General features: G+C 40.0%; 1 protein-coding gene and 1 non-coding gene across 2 annotated transcripts in view; one reads left to right on the plus strand and one right to left on the minus strand.

The window, feature by feature from the left end:
* Apip (APAF1 interacting protein) overlaps positions 1–8,544 on the plus strand; it is a 26,077-nt gene extending 17,533 nt beyond the window's left edge. The window contains exons 3-7 of the mRNA NM_001106492.2: positions 3,188–3,236; positions 4,660–4,777; positions 5,488–5,623; positions 7,840–8,007; positions 8,365–8,544. Coding sequence (NP_001099962.2) covers positions 3,188–3,236; positions 4,660–4,777; positions 5,488–5,623; positions 7,840–8,007; positions 8,365–8,464 — 571 coding nt within the window. The 3' untranslated portion in view covers positions 8,465–8,544. The remainder of the gene's footprint in view (positions 1–3,187; positions 3,237–4,659; positions 4,778–5,487; positions 5,624–7,839; positions 8,008–8,364) is intronic.
* Positions 8,545–18,919: 10,375 nt separating this feature from the next.
* Positions 18,920–19,026, minus strand: Rnu6-434 (RNA, U6 small nuclear 434). Its single transcript, XR_015685196.1, has one exon. It is a non-coding gene; the product is annotated as a U6 spliceosomal RNA (small nuclear RNA).
* Between the last annotated feature and the right edge of the window lie 202 nt (positions 19,027–19,228).

A 19,228-nucleotide genomic window follows, 5' to 3' on the forward strand; every position in this document is an offset into this window, starting at 1 on the left:
TGTTCCCCAATGGCCTGCATGTCCATGTGTGTCTCTCCCCCCGCACCTTCCCCTTCCTGTGCCCCATGCACCTAATGGCTAACGTGTCACTTCAGCTTTGTGCAAAAGTTCAGATTGTTTTGCCTAAACTTTCAAGTTTTCTTATGCACAATATACCTGAAACTATCATAATTTGTTCCTATTTAGGAAATCAAGTGCCTGTAATTTAATTTCCCTGATGTATGATTTATTTCTAAATGCTGCCTTTAGTTAACTACTGTTTATTTGCAAGTGCAGAAAATGGCTTTGTATATAATAGAGCTCCTACCAAACTGAGCTAAAATACTCATTTCTGGCTTTTTAAAAAATGTATACAGCAAAGTTAAAAAGAGTAGAATGCAAACTCAAGAGAATTTTTTAAAGCAAGAAATTGTACAGGACTTCTTTCTAGAAGAACTTTACCGTTCTACAAACTGATTATGTGTGGCCAGCATAAACCATTTATTGGCACATCTCTTAATATGTAATGAATTTTATAGCACTACAATCAATTTATAGGAAAGTTGCATCATATGTAGGGTTTTTTTTTTTTTTTTGATATTTTTAATAGGCAAGGAGCGCCCCCTAGGGGCCACAAGTGGGAAGAATCAGAATTGTAAGGCTTTCTTTGACTTTGTTTTCTTTACAGACTAAAATGGCCATTTTTAATAAGGCCTTGAATCTTATCCCTAATATTTAAGTGACTTTATTCACCCACTCATATTCATGTTTCTGGTGATGGTTTTGTCTTTTCTGTCAGACTTTTGGTGCAAATAAAGTTGAAAAGACATGTTAAATGTAGTCGTTATTGTATTAGAATCATACAAACAGTAAATTCTTTGGGAATAAAGAAATACTGACAGGTTAACAAACAGTAGATTCTTTAGTAATATAGAAATGCTGGGAGGTTTCAAAGTTTGGCTGATAATACCACTTCAGCTTACCTGACTAGTGTGTGTGTGTGTGTGTGTGTGTGTGTGTGTGTGTGTGTGTGTGTGCTTGACAGCAAAGATACACATAGGGATTGAAACTGAGCACAGGCATAGGAGTCATCAAAGTAAGTCCACGACACTCGACACTCAGCAGCCGGTGTCTTTTGACTTGGTCTGTAACGTTTAGATTTAGCATTTCCTGTTTTCCTCAATGTGTGCCAGCCACACTAAGCGGGTTACATGCTGTTAGAATCATATTTGATTAGCACATATTGCAGATGAGCTATGTAGGTGCAATATTTCAGTGATCTTAATGAATAAAAACAGACACACCTGGACACAGATGTAGTATGGACTCCTGTTTTTGTTGGTTGGTTTTTTGTTTTTTTATTGTTGTTGTTTTCTTGTTGAGAATGAGAGAGCGGGGAGAGTATACAGAAGAAAACTCCAGAGCTCATTCTCTGGAACCTCAAATTTTGTTTTATTTGTGGCTTATAAAACCAAGCATATGTTACCCCCTAAAGCAAAAGCTGCCATTTTTATTCTTTCCGTATTTCTCCTTTTGCATTGGTACTGACATGTCAAAAATTTACTTAGTTCGGCCTAGAATTACTCAGAGTTGATCGAAGTCTAAATGAATTCCCATTTACAAAGACAACAATACAGACAGATTTAGCACAGCTAGAACGTCTCCGTGTCCACAGGTCTGGCGAGCTGATCTCTAGGGCCGGGGAGTGTGGTCCCTGCCCTTACTGTGGCTCCAGAGGGGGAGCTGCCACACTGTTGCCTCTGGCAGCAGAGATTGAGTGCTTCGGCTGCTTCAGGAACCTAATGCACACATGAGCTCCCCGATTCTGCTGGCCTGTCAGGCCTCTGCTGTCTAGACTGAAACTCATTTCACCCACGTGCCTGTCAGCCCCAAGTCTCCATATAGACCATCCTCGTCTTCACTAGGGAGCCTGCGGTTCCTGCCCACTGTGCCTCTCTGCCTCCACGGCAGAAGCTCGTGTCCCGTGCTCAGGCTCCATGGTTTCCATTCTGTGGCAGCTCATGTATATGGTCTGACAACTGAAACTGATGTGAGCCAGAGGACCGTTCTGTGAGTGGAGAAAATGAGGGGCAATTGGAAAAGATGTTGCCAGTCAGATTTGAAAGCACCATAGAGGACTTTGTGGAAAATGGTGCAGAGGATAGATCTAACACCCATAACAAAAGCCATTTCTTCCCTCCTCACTCTCTCTCTCTCTCTCTCTCTCTCTCTCTCTCTCTCTCTGTCTATCTTCTGGTATAGGTTGTTGGTGTATGTGTGTACATTTGTGTGTGTGTGCATTTGTGTGTGTATGCATTTGTGTGTGTGTATGCATTTGTGTGTGTGTATGCATTTGTGTGTGTGTATGCATTTGTGTGTGTATGCATTTGTGTGTGTGTGCATTCATGTGTGTGTGTGCATATGTGTGTGTGCATTCGTGTGTGTGTGTGTGTGTGTGCATTTGTGTGTGTACACGTGCTTTTTGTTTCAGATATTTGTTCACTGTATATCCCGAGCTAGTCTTGAACTCATGATCTTCCTTGCTCAGCCTCCTAAGTGCTGTGATTATTGGCATATGCAACTTCATTCAATACCCTTTCTGCATTTCTCACTGTCAAATAATCTCCAAGATTTACAAGCTTGTCATAGGAAAGGCTTCTACAAAGTTACCCAGTGTTAATGCTGTAATTTAGCAAACTGTCCAGCAGATGGCTCTGCACTTCATGACTTCAAGCAAAAAATTTAAACCTCATTCTTTGCAATGCAGAAATGTTCTTAATCAGACATATATTTTGCCTAATTGAATTTCAGAGTTAATATATTTTGCATAGGATACTGACATTCTGTTCGTCCATGCCAAAAAGTGCTAAATACTACATATTCAGATTTATCTATCTTTCCACTAGATAGTTGTCTCCTTATGTTGTTGTGGTGGTGGTGGTGGTGGTGGTGGTGGTGTGTGCGCCTGCCATGAAAAGAAACACACATATGTGAAAGCAGGAAGAACAGAAGTAGGTAACACAGGTTTGCTCTGGCTTCCAGTGTTTATAGTGTCTTGGACTCACTCTGTGCACCTAGCTCCTTCACTCAACCAAGCAACCATGGGTGTATAAAGAACATTAATGGTTAGACTGCAAGGCTACACTTTATTTGTGCAAAACCAAAAGTTTAGCTAAACAAAAACCAATTTCTATATTTCTGTTACCAGCAATGAAATCTACATTGCTCCCTCAGGCGTGCAAAAGGAGCGCATTCAGGTATGCTAAAGGATCTTTCGTAAGCCCTCCCCCTCTCCTTAACCGCTGCTCCATGAAGCAGAATTGCTTCTAAAAGGTCGTGTTACTTTGGAAGGGTAGCTCTGTTGTGATCATTTAAACAACTAATCAACAAACATTTGCTAAATAACTATTAAATATTTGTTAAGTAATTATGACTTTTTTTTTGTAAAGTGGCCAGTATGTTCCACATAACCAGAGTGTATTTTAAAATCTCCTTCAGAGCTGGAGAAGTTGCTTACTGGTTAGGAGCACTGGCTCATAACCTCTGCTCTTGCAGAAGACCCGGGTTTGGCTCACAGCACCTGTGCAGTGGCTCACAACTACCTGTGACTCTAGTTTCAGGGGATCTAAAGCCACTCTTCTGACCTCTCGGGGGAGCAGGAATTCATGGGGTATGCATACACACATGCATGCAAACACTGTGTCATCCCACCTTTATCAGACTAGTGAGGCCACTGAGGGGCTCGGGTCACACTAACTGGTTCATATTTTCAGTGGCAAAGCTATTCCAATTTAAAGAGAGGAAATTTTGTTTCATTTTTAAAAACTGGCATTCAATATCAATGCTAGAATAATAATACCCTTCAAATCAAACCAAATACATAAAACATTGATTTAAAGCAAGAAAAAAGAAGAGTTTCTCTCTTAATGAAAGTTTATACTATGGTCTGTGATAAGCCCTGGGGTTTGAAAGTTCAAATCAGAAATATGCAGACATCACTCTAGAAAGCTGGATTAACACATTCCTGAATACTTGAAGAATAATGTCATTACCAAGTTTCTCAGGGGATAAGAAAATTCTGACACCCACCTGCAAATGTTGATTTCTTCATATGCTTTTTCTGAAAAATAGTTGCGAAACACCAGACCTAAGCCCCCGAACTATCAGCAATATCATTCATTATCTAATGGTTTTTACATCTGGTTTTATCCTTCAAAATCTAAAATAAATGATTTTTAACACTCAAGTTTTTGATGGTATAAAACTTTATTTTTCATTTTATTGGTTTGCGTGTATCAGTGTTTTTTCCTGCATGTATATCTGTGCACACTGTGTGTGTGCAATTCCCATGTAGACCAGAAAGGGGCATCTGGCCTGCTGGGACTGGAGTTAGATGGTTGAAAGTCCAGTGTGGGTGCCAAAAACAGCATCTAGGTCCATTGAAAGGGCCGTCAGTACTCTTAACCACTGAGCCATCACTCTGGCCACAGCATAAAACTTTTAAAAAACGTTTTCCCAGTACTAAAGTTGTAGAAAACAAACATGAACATTTAATTTGAATGTTAAGCACATTTGCATATGCATATATAAATATACACAGGAGAGACATGTTAAGCATTGTTCTTTTTTAAAAAGCAAACAGACAAATCCCTTCTTTTCTTTTTCTCTCGCTGTAAATAGCCAGAAGACATGTTTGTTTGTGACATCAATGAGCAGGACATAAGTGGGCCTCCAGCATCTAAGAATCTTAAGAAAAGCCAGTGTACGCCTCTTTTCATGAACGCTTACACCATGAGAGGTATGCAGAAAGGAATCGGTATAAAGAACAGAGTCGGCCTCCCTAAATCAAAGTAACTATGACTTCAGTCAACAGCTCCCGAGTAGCCATTGTGTGCAAGAACTTGAAATGTTTCAACCCGTCTCACTCTCTCATCAGCCTGTGAAGAGGGTCCAGTGTTATGCCACTTCCCTACTAGTTAGTTCTTGTCTGCTTGACACAAGCTAGAATCGTCTGGAAAGTGGAACTTTAGTGGAGGAATTGCTGCAGTCAGCCTGGCCTGTAGGCAGGTCTGTGGGGACATTTTTGTGATCAGTGACTGATGTGAAGATCCCAGCCCACTGTGGGTGTTGCCTTTCCTGGGCAGGTAGTCCCCGATTGTAAAAGGAAGCAGGCCATGAGGGCCAGGCAGTCAGCAGCATTCTTCTATGGCCTTTGCTTTGGTTCTAACCTCCAGGTTCCTGCCTTGAGTTCCTGCTCTGACTTCGCTCAGTGGCCCAGGACATATGAGCCAAGTAAACCCTTTCCTCTCCTATGTTGGCTTTGGTCAGCATTTTATCATAGCAACAGAAACTAACTGGGAGACCGTCTTACCCACTACCAGTTCCTAAGGTGGAAAAAGTTAAGTCCATAACCAAACACGCGTACATAGAGCTGCATCGGAATATATGTTGATTTTTCTCTTAAGACCGAAGTTCTCTCCACTGAGCATCTGCCCCTTCATCCTGCAGGAGCAGGCGCAGTGATTCATACCCACTCTAAAGCTGCTGTGATGGCTACCCTTCTGTTTCCAGGACAGGAGTTTAAAATTACACATCAAGAGATGATCAAAGGAATAAGGAAATGTACCTCTGGAGGGTATTACAGGTATACTTTCTTATTAAATTATTTGGCATGTGTTTCTCCTTCTCTTTGATAAGTCAGACCATGATCCTCTTATGCTTCTAATGAGGTGCAGTGGGATCTGTGTTCAGTAATACTGAGCACTTTATGTCCACACGCATTCTCAGTGACAGACTCCTCCTCCCTTCCCCACCCTTGGAGAATTATTAGCAACATGAATTGTGGAGCGTTTGCTCTATTAATGTGAACAAAAGTCTGGTCTGAAATGTCTGTCAAAACGGGTGGGGCAGCCTGTTTCAGCTCCGAAAAAGAAAGCAAGATCTCCTCACCTCCACTTTATCTTCAGGAAGCTTGAACTGGGACCACCATTAGAGTTCATATTGACTTAATGTAGTTCTGGAATATGCTCCTAGTCATTAAAAAAAAAAGAAAAGAAAGAAAATAACTTTCTGTTCATTTTAATTAAATGACTATATTTCAAAATTTGTGATGTAACCAACATAAAATTGTAGAACAATGACTTTCTAAATTTAAATAAATCTACCAGTCTACAAAAATGTAGTCACCATATATTAATCTAGACTGGAGGGGCTTGAAGAAGCAGGTTCCCGGAACCCAGGTACAAGTCGAGCCATGCTGTTGGTTGGTAGCATTCTTCTGAACCTTCACTCTTCTTAATTTCCTACAGACCCTGTTCCCTCTCCCCTTCAGAGGAGAGTCCTCCCTGTTACTAAAGTAAAGAAGGTGATATGTCTTACTGTGACTACAGGGAACAGGTTGGACTTGTTCAAACCAGTGTGCTGGGAAATTCATTTGATTTGATTTCCTTGACTATTTATTGTGTGCCTAAAGCCATCCTTGACACTCTGAAAATTATGTAGAAAAGGTAAAAGTTAAAGCAGTGGTGTACGAGCTGAGGACTCACAAGGCCCAGGGTTCAGTCCTCAGCAGCAGAGCCAAGCAAAACAAAGTCAGCATTAAACACTTCCTGTTACCAAGTGAGGTAAGCATGCGTTAATGTAGCTGCTGTCCACGTTGGAAACACTGTGCTCTGCTAGAGTGCAAAGGATACTAAGGGCCAGTCAAAGGACTTGTGTGGCTCTGTTTCACATGTATTTAACTTGTGAGGATCGATATCCTCTTGGTAAAGTGAGGGATGGGCTTGAATTATTTTCTGGTCTCACTGTGCTTTGAAATTATTTTGTGCCTGGAAATATTTCTGACTGTGTGGTATATGCTATGGGAAAATACAAGTCTGCCAGTCTTCTGGGTAGTTTCAGGAAAGATCTGAGGCCAGCAATTCTCTCCTTCCAATTATACAATGAATATTGTATAATTACTTCTGTCTGAACTACAATGGAGTCATGGGCAAGTCTATACTACCATGATAATGGTTGCCCAAATTATTAATCACACAACAGCTCCCTAGTCTATGCCAGCCTGAAAGTGGTCATTTCTGATAACACTTTGAATGCTTATTAAGTTTACTCACTGTTCGATGAGAAGGCAGCCTGAAAGAAATCCATGATTAAATGAACAGTTGTCTGAGTTGTCATTGGTTACAAGGGAACTCAAGAAAAGGCTTAGATTATTTATAGCAAAGTTGCTTGCTTGAACTTTGTTATATTCTGACTTTATTTCATGTATTTATTGAGGAAAAAGGTAGAAAGTTCTAATACAGCAGATTTGAGATTATTTTGAAAGGATTATCGTAACCTTGGTAATTGTTGCTAGAAGGGTCTTTCTAATCTGGTGCCACAAACCACACCTCTATTGATTGGTTTGCCTGTCAAGACATTTTAGGATTCTGCCGAGATGAAATATAATGATTTCTTTTTATACTGCTGGGAAATGTTCCTATTGTTAATATATAGTTCAATGTCTCTTCCTTTCTGCACTTCTGTGTGTGAGGTATATCATCTCCTATCTCATGTTTAAAATGTTATGATTATCTTTGCTTCAAGGAAATACTTGTATGATCTTGATTTCTTTGTTAGGTTCTGGTATACTGTACAAGTTCCTGCCATCTAAACTTAGGGCTGCCTGCCAAATTCCAAAGGTGTCTTTTGGTATAAATGTTTATACAAGATATACAAGACTCTTGCCACATCTTGTTTTGAAGTTGGAGAAATCGGAGTGCTATTTAGAGATAAAGAGTTTCTGACTGGTTACTGACGGGAAAAATCAGAAATCGATTATTGATACTTTAATGGGGGAAAATGTCTTGTTCTGTCTTACAGATACGATGATATATTAGTGGTACCCATTATTGAGAACACTCCTGAAGAGAAGGACCTCAAAGAACGGATGGCTCGTGCCATGAATGAATACCCAGACTCCTGTGCAGTTCTAGTCAGGCGTCACGGGGTGTACGTGTGGGGAGAAACATGGGAGAAAGCAAAAACCATGTAAGACCGAATCTGAGGATATTTGGTACAAATCACACTCAGAATGTGGAAAGAACTCAACGGGTTTAGGATTTAGAATGAAATATGAGTCTTTTACATATTGTTGGTCAACATGTTTCAACTTCAGTAATCTATGTTACTTGTGGAGAGCTGATTTTCACTCTGTTGAATCATTGGGGAGTAGTGACTGAATCAGCTTTCAGTTAGGAAATTGTTGGGGTCAAAACAGAAAACCTTTGGTATAAGATAAGAGAAAAATGTAGGAAGAGCAGAGCAGAGCTCACATAGGGAGATATGGGGATCAAAAGAGCTCTGTCCAGACACACACGTGCAGGCCTTTTGCTCTTTCTTCTACAGGTGTGAGTGTTATGATTACCTGTTTGACATTGCTGTCTCCATGAAGAAGATGGGGCTGGATCCAACGCAGTTCCCAGTTGGAGAACATGGAATCGTATAAGCCAAGTGGACGCCTAAGAATCTCCAAAAATAAAACAAACTCAATTACGCCTTAAATAAAACTCTGCTACTTTTAAATGAGTTGGAAATTCTCTTGATGTCACTAATTTGTCACAGAATACTACCAATGGTCTCTTATACTGAATACTACCAGATAATCTCCTGTGACTTTAAATTCTTACAGTTTTAGGGGACAGGGAGGGGGGAATAAGAACGTATTTTATTTAGTGTTTTCTCATTTTAAAGATTATAAGAGAAATGTTTGCCTTCAAGTTAATTCCTTTTGTGTGCATTCTCAGAGAATTCTTTTTTATCTTTAAAGCACTGGTAATCATAGAATTTCCTTGAAATTTTCCACTTATTTATGGGATAACCATTTTATTTTAAGTTGATGCATAAAATATACATGAACTATTTAAAATTAGTGTGTCCTTCTTACTTGATGTAAAGATAATTGTATTGATTTCCCTTATATACTGTAGTACTTCTTCTACACAGGCTTAGTGAGTACCCATCATCAAAAATATTAAGAGCATTGTGTGAAATTCCCTCCAGTCTAAGTTGTCTGAGTAACAAATGAAGTCTATGTTTATCCTTGGTTCCCATCCCCGAGATACCTCATTGTATATTGCAAATATCCCTATATCTCAGCACTCAACATGATATAGGGCACTTACTGTACATTGCTCTCAGTTATAAGATTCAAATTGAATGATACCCAGTGCAGGGTTTCCAGTGGAGTAGCCAAATATTCTACTGCTGAACTGCACACCCCATCCTGCTTCTTATGAGAGAAGATGATCGCCACCATTATCCAACCTGTCAGGTCACCAGCTTCCGGATTATTTCCTTCATCCATTCCCTCACCTTACCTGGACTTCCAGACCCTGTCTCTACCCATTCTTTCTTTAAATCCTTGCTTCATGAAAAAAAGATTCACAGGGAGCATCTTAACCCCTGACCTCAGTCACATTCACCTGGGAAGACCTTCGTCTTGGTTAAGCTGCCTACTTGGCACCTGCACCCAAGTAAGAAGGCTTGATGAAGACACATTAACAACTATGTTGAGATGTCATCTCAGACCTATGAGCACATAGCTCTGGTGAGCACTAGGTACTGACAAACAGGACATTCCAAGTATCTAGTAAATGTGTTGTTCCAACCTCATACTGTTCCCTCACTCTTCTCATTCATCTGATTTCCAGCATTACCAACTCTCCCCTCACTCCTGGAGAGAGCAAGTAGACATCCCAGAGAGAACTATCTGACAGTCCCACTACAGGCCAGCCAGCCTCAGGCTATAGCCATCTTTTTCACTTCCTTCTACTGGGTGTTCTCATCTTTCCACTGCACCTTGGACTTGTTGTCCTCTGACCTTCCCAAGGCCTTTGCCTTTGCCTTTGCCAGGATTCTTAAAACACATGCACCATATGCAGACATGTGCTCCCTTGCCTTCAGCCTTCAGCCAGCTCTAACACCTATCCACTGTTCAGCTTGTTTTCTCCCACTTGGATCAGTCAGCTTCCACCACACTATTGGAATAGCTCTAACCAACAGAGCCCCCTGTGTGCTCACCCTTAGAATGCTGTTCTTCTTTCCATGCCTTAAATAAAACCAGTCTCTTCCTGAAGACTTCCCCTTAAAGTTGAAGTGATGCTCCTTTCTGCTTCCTCTCATCACTGGGCCTGGATGTGGGATGAAGAATCCCCTGAACATCAAAACACAAACTTTTACTAATAGTTCCAGCCATGCTCTGTGTGTGTGCATCTTAGCAGGGCAAAAGAAACACTGCTGTGAGCCTCAGATGCCGCTGCAGAACTTGATTGTCCCCATTCATTCACCACACCCCCTTCCAGATAGCTGTTTCTTCTCAAACTTCAAACATTTACCTACATACTCTATGCTAACGACCTTGACTGCTACTTCACTGAAACGAATAGACACCATCAAGAGAGAACTGGCATGGGCTTTCTGCCTCTGCAGATTGATGGCCCTGCTGACCCCTTGGACCACATCTCCTACAGACATGTTCAAGGTCATCACTGAACGATTTCCTGTCTCCTGCATCATCAGTTTGGTCTTCCTACTAATTCTTCACTTCAGGGCTTAAGCTGGCCATTGGAGCTGATGGATATCTCAGAACCCCTGAACTTGGGGTACTGCCCTTTCCTCTGCTCTTTGCTTCAGACTTTTTCAAGAGAAAAGTTTGCTCTCATTGCCCAATCCCTTTTCTTTCCCAGGCTTGAGAGTTTGGCTGGACCTTTGTCCATATCACTCAACTGGAAGGACCGTCATAGCCTTGTCAGCAAACAGTTTTACCTACTGAGATGCCTTACCAGTACTGTTTAATAGACTTAACTAGTATAAAATTTGAAGTTGATGAAGTCAGGGAATCAGAGGCTGTATGGTTGGGTCATGATGATTGAACTATTAGAAAAGTGATTTTAATTCACATGTACACTGATGTTGTGATATTCATCTTCTAACACACTGAGAGACTACATGGAATTTTATGTACAATGTGCTGTATTTACTTAGGGGAACAGTATCAAGTCAGGTGTTTACTATTTACATGGACTGTTTCTGTGAAACTGACTTCTTATAGAAAAGGAAGCAATTCCTCAGAAATGGCAATGTGAAATAAATGAGGAGAGTAATTACCTGGGTAATCACAAGGAAATACCCAGATCGGATATGCACAATTAGATTTCCAGGCTCAAGTTGCTTCACAGCAGGATTTGATTATTAATTGACATTTATCATCTTTAATAAAGTTTAGTGACATAATAATAATTGTTCTAGATTGAAATATTTGTAAACTGTGGTCTTTATATTCTTATGAAATCATTATATCTTTTGTTCACTGTATTCATGTTTCTATGCAAAGCCTATTTTATATCTAAAATTTATTTCAGTGAAGAGTTCAGTATTATAAAATTGCTTTAAGGAACTTCATTTTGTGGTGAATATTAAAATATTTCTCATTAGTTTGCTTCTCCCAAAACTGTTTGTATGAACCATGTCATATTTAACAAATATCTCTACTGAGTCAAACAAATACTTAAATGATAAAAAAAAATAAATATAAAACGTTCTCTCTAAGTTCCCAATGCACTGAAGACTGCAGATGCTTACCTATTCAGCAAATCTGTAAAAGTTGTTTAAAACCATTTTTGTCATAAGAAAAAATTTTACATTTTCCAAAGAGATTTTACATAGCTATTTCCCTTTCATTCATTTTTCTTTTTCTTTTTTTTATTGGATATTTTTTATTTACATTTCAAATGTTATCCTCTTTCCCACTTTCCTGCCCATAAACCCTTATCCTATGCCCCTCCCCCCCTTCTATGAGGATGTTTGCCCTGCCCAACGACCCACCCCTTCCTGACCCCTGCCATGATATTCCCCTACAATAGGGGTCTAGCCTTGGCAGGACCAAGGGCTTCTTCTCCCATTGGTGCCCAACTAGGCCATCTTCTGCTACATATGCAGTTGGAGCCATGGGTCTGTCCATGTGTACTCTTTGGGTAGTGGTTTAGTCCCTAGAAGCTCTGGTTGGTTGGTATTGTTATTCTTATGGGGTTGCAAGCCCCTTCAATTCCTTCAATCCTTTTGCTAAATCCTCCAGTGGGGACCCTATTCTCAGTCCAATGGTTTGTTGCTAGCATTCACCTCTGTATTTGTCATGCTCTGGCAGAGCCTCTCAGGAGACAGCAGTATCAGGCTCCTGTCAGCATGCACTTCTTGGCATCAGCAATATTGTCTGGATTTGGTGGCTCTATGTATATAGGCTGGATCCCCCGTTGGGGCAGACTCAGAAAGGCCATTTCTTCATTCTCTGCTCCAAACTTTGACTCCATATCTTCTCCTATGAATATTTTTGTTCCCCCATCTAAGAAGGACGGAAGCAGCTGCACTTCAGTCCTTCTTCTTGAGCTTCATGCGGTCGGTGGATTGTATCTTGGGTAATTTGTGCTTTTGGGCAAATATCCACTTATCAGTGAGTGCATACCATGTGGGGTGTGTGTGTGTGTGTGTGTGTGTGTGTGTGTGTGTGTCTGTCTGTCTGTCTGTCTGTCTGTCTCTGTGTGTGTCTGTGTGTGATTGAGTTATCTCACTCAGGATGATGCTTTCTAGTTCTATCTATTTTCATATAAATTCATGAAGTCATTGTTTTTGATAGCTGAGTAGTACTCCATTATGTAGATGTACCAGATTTTCTGGGCCCATTCCTCTGTTGAAGGGTATCTGGACTCTTTCCAGCTTCCTTATGGCTGCTATGAATATAGCGGAACATGTATCCTTGTTATATGTTGGAGCATCCTTTGGGTATATGCCCAGGAGAGGTACAGCTGGGTCCTCAGGAAGTACTATGTCCAGTTCTCTGAGGAACCTCCAGACTGATTTCCAGAATGGTTGTACCAGTCTGCAATCCCACCAACAATGGAGGAGTGTTCCTCTTTCTCCACATCCTCGCCAGCATCTGCTGTCACCTGAGTTTTGATCTTAGCCATTCTGACTAGTGTGAGGTTAAATCTCAGGGATGTTTTGCTTTGCATTTCCCTGATGACTAAGGATGTTGAACATTTCTTTAGGTACTTTTCAACCATTCGATATTCCTCAGTTGAGAAGTCTTTGTTTAGCTCTGTACCACATTTTTAATAGGGTTATTTAACTCTCTGGAGTCCAACTTCTTGAGTTCTTTGTATATATTGTATATTACCCTCTACCAGATATAGGATTAGTAAAGATCTTTTCCCAATCTGTTGGTTGGTTTCCCAATCTGTTGGTTGCCTTTTTGTCCTAATGACAGTATTCTTTGCCTTACAGAAGCTTTGCAATTTTAAGAGGTCCCATTTGTCGATTCTTGATCTTAGAGCATAAGCCATTGGTGTTTTGTTCGGGAAATTTTCTCCAGTGCCCATGTGTTCCAGGCTCTTCCCTACTTTTTCTTCTAATAGGTTGAGTGTATCTAGTTTGATGTGGAGGTCCTTGATCCACTTGAACTTGAGCTTTGTACAGGGTGATAAGAATGGACCAATTTACATTCTTCTACATGCTGACCTCCAGTTGAACCAGCACCATTTGTTGAAAATGCTATCTTTTTTCCACTGGATTGTTTTAACTCCTTTGTCAAAGATCAAGTGACCATAGGGGTTCATTTCCGGGTCTTCAATTCTATTCCATTGATCTACCTGTCTGTCTCTGTGCCAATACCATACAGTTTTTATCACTGTTGCTCTGTACTACAGCTTGAGGTCTGGGAGGGTGATTCCCCCAGAAGTTCTTGTATACTTGAGGATAGTTTTTGCTATCCTTGGTTTTGTGTTATTCCAAATGAATTTGCAAATTACTCTTTCTAACTCTATGAAGAATTGAGTTGGAATTTTGATGAGGATTGCATTGAATCTGTAGATTGCTTTTGGCAAGATGGCCGTTTTTACAATATTAATCCTGCCAATCCATGAGCATGGGAGGTCTTTCCATCTTCTGAGGTCTTCAATTTCTTTCTTCAGAGACTTGAAGTTCTGTTCATACTTATCTTTCACTTGCTTGGTTAGAGTCACACCAAGAGGTATTGTATATTATTGGTGACTATTGTGAAGGGTATTGTTTCCTAAATTTCTTTCTCATACTGTTTATCCTTTGAATAGAGGAAGGCTACTGATTTGTTTGAGTTAATTTTATACCCAGCCACTTTGCTGAAGTTGTTTAACAGGCTTAGTAGTTCTCTGGTGGAACTATCATATCATCTGCAAATAGTGATAGTTTCACTTCTTCCTTTCCAATTTGTATCCTTTGACCTCCTTTTGTTGTCTGATTTCTCTGGCTAGGATTTTGAGTACTATATTGAATAGGTAGGGAGAGAGTGGGCAACCTTGTCTAGTCCCTGATTTTTAGTAGGATTGCTTCAAGTTTCTCTCCATTTAGTTTGATGTTGGCTACTGGTTTGCTGTATATTCCTTTTACTATGTTTAGGTATGGGCCTTGTGTTCCTGATCTTTTCAAGACTTTTAACATGAAGGGATGTTGAATTTTGTCAAATGTTTTCTCAGCATCTAATGAGATGATCATGTGGTTTTTATCTTTGAGTTTTTTTATGTAGTGGATTATGTTAATGGAGTTCCATGTATTGAATCATCCCTGGATCCCTGGGATGAAGCCTACTTGATCATGAGGGATGATCGTTTTGATGTGTTCTTGGATTCGGTTTGTGAAAATTTTATTGAGTATTTTTGCATCGATATTCATAAGGGAAATTGGTCTGAAGTTTTCTTTCTTTGTTGGGGCTTTGTGTGGTTTAGGTATAAGCATAATTGTGGCTTCTTAGAAGGAACTGGGTAATGTTCCTTCTATTTCTATTTTGTGAAATAGTTTGGACAGTATTAATATTAGGTCTTCTATGAAAGGCTGATAGAATTCTCTACTAAGCTCATCTGGTCCTGGACTTTTTTTTTTTTTTTTTTTTTTTTTTGGTTGGCAGAATTTCAATAACTGCTTCTATTGCTTTAGGGGTTATGGGACTGTTTAGATGGTTTATCTGATCATGATTTAACTTGGTATCTGTCTAAAAAATTGTTCATTTACTCCAGATTTTCCCGATTTGTTGAATATAGACTTTCGTAGTAGAATCTGATGATTTTTTTTTAATTTCCTCAGTTTCTGTTGTTATGTCTCTGTTTTCATTTCTGATTTTGTTAATTTGGATACTCTTTGTACTCTCTGGTTAGTATGGCTAAGGGTTTATCTATCTTGTTGATTTTCTCAAAGAACTAGCTCCTGGTTTTGTTGATTCTTTGTACAGTTTTTGTTTGTTTGTTTGTTTGTTTGTTTGTTTGTTTGTTTGTTTCTACTTGGTTAATTTCAGCCCTGAGTTTGATTATTTCCTGCCGTCTACTCCTCTTGGGTATATTTGCTTCTTTTTGTTCTACAGCTTTTAGGTGTGCTGTCAAGCTGCTAGTGTATGCTTTCTCCAGTTTCTTTTTGGAGGCAAACAGAGCTGTAAGTTTTCCTCTAAGCACGGCTTTCATTGTGTCCTTCAAGTTTGGATATGTTGTGACTTCATTTTCATTAAATTCTAGAAAGTCTTTTTAATATTTTTCTTTATTTCTTCCTTGGCCCAGTTATTATTGAGTAGAGCATTGTTCAACTTCCATGTGTATGTGGGCTTTCTGTCGTTTTTATTGTTATCGAAGACTAGTCTTAGCCTTGGTAATCTGATTGGATGCATGGGATTATTTCAAGCTTCTTGTATCTGTTTAGGCCTGTTTTGTGACAGATTATATGGTCAGTTTTGGAGAAGGTACCATGAGGTGCTGAGAAGAAGGTACATTCTTTTGTTTAGGGTGAAGTGTTCTGTAGATATGTTAAATCCATTTGGTTCATAACTTTTGTTAGTTTCTCTGTGTCTCTGTTTAGTTTTTGTTTCCATGATCTGTCCATTGATGAGAGTGGGGTGTTGAAATCTCCTACTATTATTGTGTGAGGTGCAACGTGTGCTTTGAGCTTTAGTAAGGTTTCTTTTATGAATGTAGGCGTCCTTGTATTTGTACCATAGATATTTAGGATTGAGAGGTCATCTTGGTGGATTTTTCCTTTGATTAATATGAAGTGTTCTTCCTTATCTTTTTTGATAACTTTTGGTTGAAAGTCGATTTTATTCAATATTAGAATGGCTACTCCAGCTTGTTTCTTGGGACCATTTGCTTGGAAAATTGTTTTCCAGCCTTTTACTCTGAGGTAGCATCTGTCTTTGTCACTGAATTGTCTTTCTTTTATGCATCAAAATGTTGGATCCTCTTTATGTATCCAGTCTTTTAGTCTTTATCTTTTTATTGGGGAATCTAGTCCATTGATGTTAAGAGGTATTAAGGAATAGTGATTATTGTTTCTTGTTATTTTTGTTGTTAGTGGTGGAATTATGTTTGTGTGGCTCTCTTCTTTTGGGTTTGTTGCAAGACGATTACTTTCTTGCATCTGTTATCCTTTGTAGGGCTGGATTTGTAGAAAGATATTGTGATGGTTTTGTTATGGAATATCTTGGTTTCTCCATCTATGTTAATTGAGAGTTTTGCTGGATATAGTAGCCTGGGCTGGCGTTTGTTTTTTCTTAGGGTCTGTATGACATCTGCCCAGGATCTTCTGACTCATAGTCTCTGGTGAGAAGTCTGGTATAATTCTGATAGGTCCGCCTTTATATGTTACTTAACCTTTTTCCCTTACTGCTTTTAATATTATTTTTTTTTCGGAGCTGGGGACCAAACCCAGGGCCTCGCGCTCGCTAGGCAAGCGCTCTACCGCTGAGCTAAATCCCCAACCCGCTTAATATTATTTTCTTGTTTTGTGCTTTTGGTGTTTTGAGTATTATATGATGTGAGGAATTTCTTTCCTGGTCCCATTTATTTGGAGTTCTGTAGGCTTCTTGTACATTTATGGGCGTCTCTTTCTTTAGGTTAGGGAAGTTTTCTTCTATAATTTTGTTGAAGATATTTATTGGCCCTTTAAGTTGAGAGTCTTCACTTTCTTCTATACCTATTATCCTTAGGTTTGATCTTCTCATTGTGTCCTGGAGTTCCTGAATGTTTTGGGTTAGGAGATTTTTACCTTTTACATTTTCTTTGATGGTTGTGACAATGTTTTCTATGGTATCTTCTGCCCCTGAGAGTCTCTCTTTAACTCTTGTATTCTGTTGGTGATGCTTGCATCTATGGTCCTGATCTCTTTCCTAGCTTTTCTATCTCCAGGATTGTCTCCCTTTGTGATTTCTTTATTGTTTCTACTTCATTTTTATTTCCTGCCTGGTTTTGTTCAATTCCTTCACCTGTTGGGTTGTGTTTTCCTGTAATTCTTTAAGGGATTTTTGTGTTTCCTCTTTAAGGACTTCTACTTGTTTACCTGTCTTGTCCTGTATTTCTTTAAGGGAGTTATTTATGTCCTTCTTAAAGTCCTCTATCATCATCATGAGATATGATTTTAAATCCAAATCTTGCTTTTCTGTTGTGTTTAGATATCCAGTATTTGCTTTGGTGGGAGAACTGGGCTTTGATAAGGACAAGTAGTCTTGGTTTCTGTTGCTTTGGTTCCTGGGCTTCCCTCTAGCCATCAGGTTGCCTCTAGTGTTAGCTGGTCTTGCTTTCTCTGACAATGGCTTAACCCTCCTCTAACCCTGTGTGTCATCATTCCTGGAGACCTGTTTTCTCCCAGTAGAATCTGTGTATAGGGAGCTGTGGGACCAGGTCAGCTCTGGGCACAGTCAGAAACTGGAAGGGTCCTATCCCAGACTGTTCCTGGGTTGTGTATCCTGAGGGCTCCAGTTGGGTCGCTTGGAGTAGAAGAGTTGGTCTTACCTCTGCTCTCAGGTATGTCAGCACTCCTAAAAATTGGCTTCCAGCTCTAGCCAGAGGCAGATACTGTAAGGATTCTCTCCCTGACTGCTCATAGGTTCCTCTGTCCAGAGGGCTCTAGATGGGTTCCTCTTGGGCCAGGAATGTGAGCAGAAGTAGTGGTCTCCCCTGAGTTCTCAGTATTGTCCACATTTCTGAAAGTCCAGTTCTGTCCCCCATGGATTTGGGTACAGAGAGCTGTGGGACCCAGTCAGCTCTGGGTGCAGGCAGAAACCAGAAGCGGAATCTTCACATTTGTTCCTCAATGTATCTGTATCCTTACTCTCTCAAGCAATATTTGGTAAATAGTTGATATTAAATATTTGTTGAATGCAACCACCTTTCTCAAAACTTGAAGTCAGTGATCTGTATTTCACATCTCAATAGAGTTTACTAGTGGTGGTTTCTTCTTGGAGGTGTTTCTCGAGCCTTCCATAACTCCAAATGCCTGTATTGCCCTACTTACCTTTGGGTCGGGCTTCTTCCCTGTCAGACTTCTGATCCTAATCATAGCCCTCTTTTATGCCTTTCTCCTAGACAATGTCCTTCAGTGAATAGCTCTCAATAGTGCCTCTCTGCTGAACATGTACTGTTTTCTCACTAGCCTCAGCCCCTCCTTTCAACTCCAGACAGTTACACTCTAGCCCTCCTCAGCGTCACCCTTCGGCTCGCTGATGCTACCGTCTTAACTCTACCCACAGCGCCATTGACTTTCCTTCTCTGTATTTCATCATCTCACTTCTTCTCCAGACATTTTTCTAGAAATGTACTCTAAAATTCCTTTTGAGGTAGAATCTATTTTAGTCACTAAAACAAAACAAAAAAACAAAATGCCTGACATATCATAAGTACTCGATGCACATTTTCTGAATTTTTTTTCACTTTTTTTCTCCATCTTTATTAAATTGGGTATTTCTTATTTACATTTTGATTGTTATTCCCCTTCCCGGTTTCCAGGCCAACATCCCCTTAACCCCTCCCCCTCCCCTTCTATACGGGTGTTCCCTTCCCCATCCTCCCCCCATTACTGCCCTCCCCCCAACAATCCCGTTCACTGGGGGTTCAGTCTTGGCAAAAATACAGAAAGCTTCACGAATTTGCATGTCATCCTTGCGCAGAGGCCGTGTTAATCTTCTCTGTATCGTTCCAATTTTAGTATATGTGCCGCCGAAGCGAGCACCATTTTCTGAATTCTTGATGGTGATCTCTCCACTGGGGAAACATAGTTTGGGTCACTTCTGCTTACTTTAACTTGTGATATTTTTAGAGTGGGACTAAGGACAAGATAAAGAAGATAGTGCTTAATTCATGGTAGCTGTTCAATTAATATTTGTTTACCTTCCTTTCTGTAAGTCCCACTTAATATAAGAATAGTGTATTCT

The sequence above is a fragment of the Rattus norvegicus genome, chromosome 3, assembly GCF_021556685.1.
Source record: "Rattus norvegicus strain SHRSP/BbbUtx chromosome 3, alternate assembly SHRSP_T2T, whole genome shotgun sequence".
In the NCBI taxonomy this organism is placed as follows: domain Eukaryota; kingdom Metazoa; phylum Chordata; class Mammalia; order Rodentia; family Muridae; genus Rattus; species Rattus norvegicus.